Below are 10,474 nucleotides of genomic sequence, written 5' to 3'. Positions count from 1 at the left end.
AGGTCAATCAATTGTCTTTATCCATCTATCTTTAGTCCTCACATTTAGTTAAACGATTTCACCAAGATTAGAAGACAAGGTCAGGAAAACATAATGACATATTTCATATATCTGATATCATCTTGAATGTAAATTATTTTTGTTTTTTATAATTATTTTTTTTTTTTTTGTTTTATTTTGTTGCTCGTTTAAAACATACAATACAAGGTAATAATAAATAAATTATTTAGTTTAAATAATTTTTATACACAAGCTTAAACATGAAATTTGCTTTACTCAATTCTCAATTTAGGACTTGGATCTCGATATCGATATGTTTTGTTATCAATATCTTTTGTCGACTCTCTTGTTTTAGCTTCTATTGTTCTCTTTGAGTGTATCTGTCTGTGTGTGTGTGGGTGTGTGTGTATCGTTCGTTCTCCCCTCTCCCGTGTCCTCTACACTGTCTCTTTATGGCAACTTATGGTCACACACGAGAGAGAGAGAGAGAGAGATAGTGAGTGTTTATGTGTGTGAGACGAAAAAGTTATAATCGGGAGTAGCATAATAAGAGTAACAATAATAATTATAATAATAATAATATTAATAATAATCATAACGAATATAGAAGAATAGAAGAGAAAGAAACTCGATGATAAGTATGTGTATGTGTGTGTGTGTGGGTGTGTGTGTGGGTGATGAGGCAGCAATAAATACGAATAAAGCAGCTAGATGAGGATTTTGAATGATAACTAATGACTTAGTGCCTAATGCTTGGCATTCTCCTCCTCCCCCGACATCGGCGGCCACAATTGGCTCAATTTCCTTGACCTCCGCAGGGGTTTCCTCCTCCTGGGCGTCGCTTGGAGGCAGGACACGCACCTCGACGCGATTCGAGGCGCTGTTCGCATGATCATGTTCATCTTCATCATCCAGGGACTCCACCTGATCACCATGCTCATGTCCATGCTCCTCGTGCTCGTCATCGGAACGGCTCTGGGCCTTGTGGTTCTGAGGAAGGGACTGGCCCGGTTGTTGCTGTGGCTGCTGCTCAATGGCCGTCAAAATGGACTGAAGAAGACCCTGTGAGAGAATCTCCTCGTGATTGGCCGACTGGTCACCGTTCGCTGTGACTGCTCCATTTTGTGGATTATTCAATGAGCCACCAAACTGTACTTGGAAGTTCTGGGATGGAGCGGTTGCGCCATCGCCCAACTGTATGCTCTGAGATTTCTGGGCCGAGATCACATTGAGGCCATCGAGACCGGGCAATTGCTGAGGATCGGTGCCATCGGGCAAGGCAGCGACTGCGTTCTTCTGAGAAGCATAACCAGTGTGATCGAAATCGATGTCATTGCCAGAGGCGGGTGGTCCATAGCTATCAGCTAAGAATTGTGTATGCTGCTCGGCCACGGGAATGCTCTGCGAGATGGCATTGTAGGCACCAGAGGAAGCAGCTGATATGCTGCCGAAATGCTGTTGCTGCTGCTGCTGCTGCTGCTGCTCCACTTGATAGCCATTGCTGCTCACTAGATTGGGTCCGTGTCCGCAATCGTGCACCACCAACGGTTGCTGGGGTAACTGCTGTGGCAATTGATTGAATCGTGGAGCTTGCTGGGACAAAGGCAGACCCTGAGAGTGGACAAACTGTTGGTTGTACTGTGAGGCACTGTAGCTATTCTCCGAGTGATGATGCTGCTGCTGTTGCTGCTGCTGCTGGAAGAAGACTGCCTGGTTGGGTGGCAAGTACTGCTGAGTGGGACGTGCTATCGCAGATTGTGGTGGTGGTGGTGGAGGCAAGTATTGTGGCTGTGGTTGTGGTGGTGGTGGTGGGGGTGGTCCGAATTGCTGTGGTTTCGCATGGTGAACAAAAGCTGGTCCAGGCTGAGGTTGTGGCAATTGCTGCTGCAGAATCACCTGGTGACCTTGCGATGCTGGCGGTGGTGGCTGATACAAAGCCTGTGGAGCTGGCACTGGTGGTGCAGGTGGTCCGCTTAGAGCAATCTCATGAGCAGCTGGCGGTATATAAGTGGGTGCTTGCTGTTGTGGCTTAACACCGAATTGATCCAAATGCTGGACAGTGGCTCCAATGGACTCAATCAGGCCAACCGGTACGGGAGGACGGTAGGCAACTGGTTTGTTTGGCTGCACGCCTCCGTGTTGCACAATTGACTGTGGGTTACCTGATGGTGGTGGACCGTATTGACCACTGGGACTTCCTCCTGTAAGGGCAGCGAATTGCGGTGGTGGTGGTCCATAGTTACCACTGGGTGGTGGTGGTGGGCCATATTTGCCAATGGGTTGTGGTGGTGGTGGTCCATAGTTGCCACTGGGTGGTGGTGGTGGGCCATAGTTGCCACTGGGTGGTGGTGGTGGTGGTCCATAGTTACCACTGGGTGGTGGCGGCGGCAGAGAATGTCCAATAGTCTGATACTTTTGAGCGTGCACCGAGCCGGGAGCATAAGAATCTGACGGTGGCTTGGTATAAGAGTCATCAATTGACCCAATAGATACCTGTATAAAAGATGGAGAGAGACGAGAGAGACTATATTATGAGAACGATCATTTTAAGTTTGGAAAACTCAAACTCACCTGAAGCGCTTCCGATTCAATGGAGTTAATGTGTGCATCGAGAGACGGACCCGATGGTCCTGGTCCAGATCCGGCACCAGTTAAAACATGCACATTATCAGCACCACCTCCGCCCTGTAAAGCCACTGCAACCAATTGTTCGTCGGTGAGGCCGTCGACAATGCTGCCACCTGACCCACTGTATCCCTGAGCCTGGGCCTGAGCTACGTTGCTGTAGCCGCTCTGCGTCTCAATGTGGTTTTGTTCAACGTAGGCGCCAACGGGAGCCGGAATGGGTTTCCAGCCGTCACAAGCCGTGTGGAAGGGTGCTTGTGATCCACTCACACTGTGCGTGTGGCCAGAGGCATCGATTTGGATTTGAACTTGCTTGACGGGGCCGTGACCGGGACCTCCGATGAGGGGTCCAGGACCGCTGGGTCCTTGGCCACTCAGAATGATGGTGGTCTCGGGCACACGGTTAAAACTAGCCGGCTGTGGTCCAGGCAAACTGATTGGCAATGGTGGTGGTCCATAATTGGGTGGTGGTGCATCGTACAGTGGCTTAGGTGGCAAGTTGAGGGGTCCCGAAGCGGGTGGTCCATAGGATGTAGCCGGTTGATGAGCTGGCTTAAACAATGGGGCAGAATGGGGCAGTGGCAGTGGTTGCGGTGGTGGTGGTGGTGGCCCGTACTGTGGTTTTGGCGGTCCGTACTGAGGGAGCTGGACGATGTTGCAACTTCAATGGCGGTGGTGGTCCATATTGGGGAGCTGGTTGTGGTGGTGGTCCATACTGGGGAGCTGGCTGTGGAGGTGGTGGTCCATACTGTGGTGGTGGTGGTCCGTACTGTGGTTTCGGTGGTGGTGGTCCATACTGAGGAGCAGGCTTATGCTGAATATGAGGAGGACCATAGAATGGTTTTGGCACACCGAAATGTGTCTTGATCTGTTCATGCAACGACGAGGAGCTGGAACCACCACCGCCGCCGCCACCTCCATTCAAAAAGTTAAGCTTAGGAGGTCCGTACTTCAGTGCAGGTGGACCATATTCCCGGAATGGAATCTGCTGTGGCACACCATATTCACGATGGGGTATATGTTGTTGCTGCTGCTGCTGTGGTGGTGGTCCATATTGCGGGGCTGGTCGTGGTGGGGGTCCATAGGTATCGAAGCCCGCTTCGCGTCTTTTTAAATCTTTGCCACTAAGCACCGCTTGAGCGGCACAAAAGCAAAGTGTTGTCAATAATGTGAAACGTAACAGCATCTAGGAGAAAGAAAACCCAAAAGAAATCCAGTCAAATCAAGTTGCATATACATATATTACATATTCTTTCCGCTAAGTAACACTCAGACCATTTATCATGAGCGAAATGAAATGAAATGCCGCCAGAATTGAGTGAGATATTATCCAAGCGGCAGTTAAGAGCTTTTGACAATGGCTTTTTGTGGCCTCGACCCTTGACCGCAGCAAACATTTGTCAGAAGTGCCCCGCCTACAACCCTGTCTAAGCTCCCCCCAGGCCAAAAACAAAAAAAAAAAAAAATATTATCAACCTCAACCTCAACCCTTTTGACTTTGTTTATGACCCCAAAACGCTCGCGGGGCTTAGCGGTGTCAGGTGTCATTATATATGTATCAAAACACACACACACATATATATATTTCTTCTTTTTTTTTGTTGGTTTCTGTTTGGGTTATTTACTGATTTCAAACGCATGTTATATAACAATAATTTGCGCTAATTTGCACCCTGCACCCTTTTTGTGGTGGCTGAAAGTGTTTCGCTCTCCCCTAATTGTCATATTATGCTCTAATTAAAACATAATTGAGATGTCCCCTCTGTTCCCTCTCTCTCTCTGCCCATTCCGCCCTTTCATCAACATCATCATCATCATCATCGTCACTGTCATCGTTGTCGTCGCTGTCATCATCATCAATAATTCAAGAGGCGAACGGCTACTTCGTGCCAACAAACAAATAAAAACAAAAAGAGAAGAAAAAACAATACAAAGAGCAGGCGGCGTTTAATTGGTTTTATGTTGTTGTACAACCAAACAACAGTATCAACATTAACTATTTCTTTTTTTGGCCACGCAGCATGCGAATTAGCTAAATTTTAACAAAATTTAAGCCAAAAACGAGAAGTGTGAATGGAAAAACGAAGCCAATTTGGCAAGACAAAATAATGAAAAACCGAAATGGATCCGTTGTAACTCGAATACGTACGGAATATTATGCATGACGGGCATTACCAATATCGAAAGTGAAAGATTTGCTGTAAATTTTAATTGATATCTGATGAGAAGTACAGATAACTAATGACAAACGAGAGGCACATAAAAATCCAAAACCATTTGTTAACTATTGTTAACTAAAACCACACTCAAAGCAACATATAATTGCCAGACTAGTTGTTAAAATATTACATAGACTAACTGTAAATCATAGTAACAGTCTAAAGCTTGTTAAAATGTTGACTATTTTATGATTATCTTCAAGGTATACATAAAACCTGACACTAAAATGAAATTAACTAAACTCCTAGAAATGTATAAAGTGCCCATTTGAGGTGAAGCTGGCAAAGAAGATTCTTTCATGGACATCCTTATCTGTATTTCGATATTGACAGACTTTGATTCGATTAGAGAGCCTTAAAATTACGCTCAGTGCCAAAACTAGTTGAGAATTACAACGTTAAGAAAGAGAAAATGTTGTTCTTAGTTCTGCAGATTTATGTTATTCGTTATTCTAGTTCTTCTTTCAACATATTAGCTAATTTCATAAAGTTTGATCAGTGACTCTAGAGACAAAGGTAGCACAACATCTTGGCCTTATCGTATATATTTTGGCTAACAAATTCATTGGTCAAAACAGATTGTATATCATCCAAGTGCATCTCATTACGAGGCAATATACAAACATACACAGATAGATGAAGATGAATAATTTTATTTATTATACAATAAACTCTCTCGCTTCTCTCACTCTTTTACCACAATTACATAAGACATTCGCAATTGGTTGAAGTGATGGGATAGGAATGATAATGGTGAATGGGAAGGAAGAGCGAGAGGAAGGGGAAGAGGTAGGGGGCACCTCAATGGTAATGGTCAACGATGCGCATTGAATATCACAATAAACCACAAAACACAACGAGATATAAACTTTTTTCTTCTTCTTTGGTGTTTATTTTTTTTTGCCCAACGGCGTTAAAATGTCATAAGACGTAGAGCTGAAGAAGAGACCAACGAAAAAGTAGCAGAAGAAGAAACACCAACACCAACAACAACAACAAAAGAGCCCCACAACAAAAGAGAAAAACTTTCACTTTGCTGGAGTTTTGAGTTGTTTTTTTTTTTTATTATTTAGTTGAGGCGTCAGTCGTGAGGATGAGTAGGTGTCACAAATGCTGCTGGCAGTGAAATTATAATGAAAATACATTATAAAAGCCAAGCGCAAGAAATGGCAAAAACAATTAAAACTAGGGAAAAAGAGGGACGGCGGACAGGAGGTGGCGGAGAGAGAAGGGATGGCCAGGTAGATAGATGGTAGCATTGTGTCTATGAAGCGTGTGAAGTGACCCGCATGTGGCCAGCAGCCGCAGCAGCACTTCATTGAATTGTTTTCATTTTCGCAATCAACTTTTATTTTCAAAGTTACTAAGTCAGTTGGTCGGTTGGTTGGTCGGTTGGTCGGTTGGTTGGTGGCAAAAACAAAAATACGGGCAAAAAAACAATACAAACAAAACACAAACCATCATTTGGCATTATCTTGCAATATCTATGTATATCTGGTTATTGATTGAGTAAGTGAGTGAGTGGGCCAAATGAATGAGTTAAAGTTTATCTTCTACCTGTGCCAAAAGAAGACTTTCTGTTGCTCCCTTACCAGCCGCTTACTACTTTCTGTTCGCATACGTTTCGATCTTTGTTTTGTTTTGTTTTGCTTGGTTGTTCATTAGCATAGCTTACAAATATTTGTTATTGATGCTAAACAATTGACAAAAAAAAAAAAAATGGAGAAAAAACACATATACATAGACTCATATGTATATACCTGCCAGCAATAACAAACAAATAAACTGAAAGACAGACGGATAGACGACAGACCGACAAGCGGACAAAACAAATGAGCGCCAGACAGCAATAATACACAACAGCAGCAGCAGCCGGCGAACTTTCACTCTCGTTAAGAAAACGACAAAATATTCAGTTCGAAGATGAACAATTCGCACAATCGACTGGTTGAGCCTAGGAGGCATCCCCTCCACAATAAGAGGCAAAAAAGTTAAGAGGGTAGAAACCGAAGGAAGGGTTGTGTAGATACATCCTTCTTACAATTCATTACTGTCTTGTGGGACTCATTGCTTATGGCCTTAATTTGGGCCACAGCTGAGACGTCTCTCTCTCTCGGTCTCCGTCTCTTTCTCTCTACCTGACGTTACCAAAAATGTGGACCCTGAACGAAAATCGAGAATCGTAATCTGCGTTAATTAAATTTGCGTCTACAACAACAACAGCAATAGAACATGGCCAAAATGTGAATGCTGAAATTATTTATGAATCAATTTCGATAATGAATAAATTATGTTTTTGGCTGGCTCTAACAAAAAAGGCTTCTATGGCTGCTACTGCTGCTGCTGTTAGGGCTAATGAATAATCTGGCTAAAGGATTTGTCTTTTGTTTGGGATTGGAATTGTCCTATATCAATTTTCATTAAATCAAATCAAATAAGACTAAAGAAAAAGCAACCAAGAAACGAAAAACTAAAAACCCTTATCAATTAATCAAGGTCGTGGGCAAGGTCGAAGATGTTCTAAATGCTGCGCAGGCGTAGCTACCACAAAACAATACCAACAACAACAACAACAACGAAATATATCTCATTAGATAATGATAGAAAATTGAAGCCCATCTTCATGGTTTCTTATCAGTTTGTTTTTCTCTTTATCTCTCTTTCTTTCTGTCTCTTATCATTTGGCCAATTTGCAAATGTTAACATTTTCCTATCATTTGCCACTTGTATTTGAGTTTTGTTCTGTCATAATCCTTTTTTTCTTGCAATTAATTCCAATTAGCACAATTATTTCTGGTCCTTTCTTTGGCTTTTTGATTTTCTTTTTGAATTTCGTTTGCTTCTTTACCATGAATGAGATGAGCTGCTTGCTTGCTGACGATTATTGAAATGATTTATCCTCGGTTATCTTTTTTTTCTCTCCTTTTTTGTTGATATTTCTGATTCGCTTTCTTATCCAAACTTTTAACTTTTAAAGAACAACAAGAACGAAAAAAAAAATGAATAATTTTCTTTAACACTTCACTGCAGGATAAGCTTTGCTTTTTTTTGTTGGCTTATATCAGTTGAGTTTCTTTTTTTTTTTTTTGGTGTGGCGAGGAAAAAAAAATAAATATTAACCGAAAAAACGCGGAACACGGATCACGAATTCACTCTCGACGGGATTGGAAGGGGGAATTATAGATATATATATACATAAAAATATATATATATATATTTTTAAATATCTATGTATATATATTATATAGATATTCGGTCCGTCGCTTGTCACTCTCGAGTTCAAAATGCTGCCGCACAGATGATAACGCCAGCTCATATAGGTAATAGCCTCAGCCCCAAAAGCTCGGGCGTCGAAGCCGATGCCGATGCCAAAGTTGGCTGCGCAGTTGCAGCGGAAACCGAAAGTGAAGAAATTTCGTAAACAACACACACACAAACACACACACACACACAGGCACAGAGAGCCAAGGCAAGAGCCAAGAGCAAGGTGCCTAGTTAAAGGGACAGCAGCATAGAGAGACAGAGAAACAAAGAGAAAAAGAGCTCCCACTCTTTCCCTGTCTCTTTCGCTGTCTTCTGGCGACCAGTTTGGCAATATGTGGCCAATACTTGGCATGACAAAATGCAAATGCAACCAGATAAGAGGAGTCTTTGGAAAAGCCCATGAGCCATCAGCCATCATGAGACATTCGGTTAACGGATCTAGCCATATAGGCGGACTTATATATATTCCATATATAATTTGGTATTGAAAATCATTTGACCTATTAATTTAAGTCACGATCTCACTAGCATTTAGTGTGCCTAAGGTCAGAGTTTCGTTTCAGTTAACACTATCGACGACTTTTGGTAGAACAAAGATTATCACACTTGCCAGCGGCACTCTTTCTACCTCTCTTTTTTTATCTCCATCTTCCTCTCAATCTCTTTCTCTCTCTTGTCTCTGGGTTTTTGTCGAATTTCGTTGAGTCATTCATATGCACAGCATAGCTGGCTGGTGCAGAGATCAAGTTTTCCTCTTAAGCGCTGAGGATGATGATGACGATGACGATGACGATGACACCGACAGCGACGGCAATGGCGACGTTGACTTTAGCTGCGACGTCGAGGCGTCGACAGTCGGCCTTCGCGTGATTCGATTTCGCTTTCATTTGCATTTCTTGGGCCAAAACTCACAGTCATTTCCCCTCCTCCCCCCAAGTCAGCATCGCCTTCTTCATACATACCTTATCTTTGGGCCGACTCAAAGAAGCACAACAAACTTGTTGGCTCCTATGGCTTTCACAGGCATTAAGCCCGAATCGGCCTTACGATGATAGCGGGGTAGGGAGGGACAACAATGCTGCTCCTTTAGCCTTATTGATTAACTTAAACATTGGCCTCCTCCCGCCTCGCCAAAAAAGAAATGAAAAGAAAAGAAACAGAAAACAAAAAAGAGTTAAACTAAAGTTGCAGCGTATCAAACCTGCAACTTTGGTTGCATCTTTTGGTCAGGTTTCTGGCCAGGTTAGTTAGTTACTTCACAGTAGTTGCTGCTGCTGCTGCTGCTGTTGTATCCAACTTTGTACTTCCTGTTGTTGCATCTTGCGGGTGCCTCATGGCCAGCATGTGACCAGGCAAAAGCAACAACACCAACAACACGAACAACAACAAGTTAAGTGCCAATATTTTCTGCCGCATCTGTTGCCTGCTTTTGCTTTTGTCATGCTTGCTGCAGGTTTTTTGTATTTCGTCTTTTTTTTATTTTTGGCTTTATTTTGTTTTTTGTTTTGTCGTATTATTGTGTACTCGGTCGGTCGCAATTATTTGCGCTTTTACTTCCTCGAGAGCTTACACTTAAAGGCTACTTTCGTTTTGTGTTAAAATGTGCAAAAGGGTTCCAAGTACCATTGCTCCCTACGCCTACCCCTCTCTGGCCAACAGCTTTAGCAGCAGGGCCAATCAAATGCATTGGACAATAAATTATTTGAACATTAGCCATTACAATTCCATTATTTGTAATTAAAGTTTTCATTTAAGTAGTTGCTTAAGTAATTACATACATCATTTGGCTAATTAGAAGTAAAGTAAATCACTTGCATATAAAACTGAATCTGTAGTTAACCAAGCCAACGAAAATTGAGGGTAGGCACTCTTTAATTACTTAATTAAATACTTAAGTTTTAACTAGAATTACTTTTCTTTTGATCTTATTTCATTCATTTTCACTCAAAATCTTTATTTTTATCTTTTAAATCTTTATTAGAAATAATATTTCTGCAAAGGACTAGCGACTTATTTGTCGCTGAAGTAATTAGAGTTCATAATGCTTTTGTTTTGGCTGCAAAAGAATGCTAATCATAATTAATAATCGACCCCCTAAGTGGCTTTATTTTGCAGACACAATAAACACGTTAAGTGTTTAACAAAAAGTAATTAAAAAATAATTGAAATGGCCCTCAGTCTGTGTCTGTGTGTGTGTCTCAAAAGTAAATTGAATAAAATTTCACATTTTGGTAAAATGCAAAAAAAAAAGTCGCTTTATATTTAATATTTCTCTTATTACCAGCGATCTCGTCTCATCTGATCTCACACCTCCACGAAAAAAAAAAAAAAACAATTGAGAAAATATTTAAAGAAGTGAAATTGCA

General features: G+C 42.1%; 1 protein-coding gene across 1 annotated transcript; it reads right to left on the bottom strand.

The window, feature by feature from the left end:
- Positions 1-394: 394 nt before the first annotated feature.
- Positions 395-7,754, bottom strand: LOC137586906 (uncharacterized). Its single transcript, XM_068303105.1, is given in 4 exon segments — positions 395-2,493; positions 2,572-3,267; positions 3,269-3,811; positions 7,693-7,754. Coding segments are annotated over 4 exon segments (3,153 nt in total). The 5' UTR covers positions 7,696-7,754; the 3' UTR covers positions 395-582.
- Between the last annotated feature and the right edge of the window lie 2,720 nt (positions 7,755-10,474).

This window comes from Drosophila tropicalis, unplaced genomic scaffold (genome assembly GCF_018151085.1).
Source record: "Drosophila tropicalis isolate 14030-0801.00 unplaced genomic scaffold, ASM1815108v1 contig_158, whole genome shotgun sequence".
Taxonomy (NCBI): domain Eukaryota; kingdom Metazoa; phylum Arthropoda; class Insecta; order Diptera; family Drosophilidae; genus Drosophila; species Drosophila tropicalis.
The sequence above is the reverse complement of the archived record's forward strand: the minus strand, read 5'-3'. Positions and strand labels throughout refer to the sequence as shown.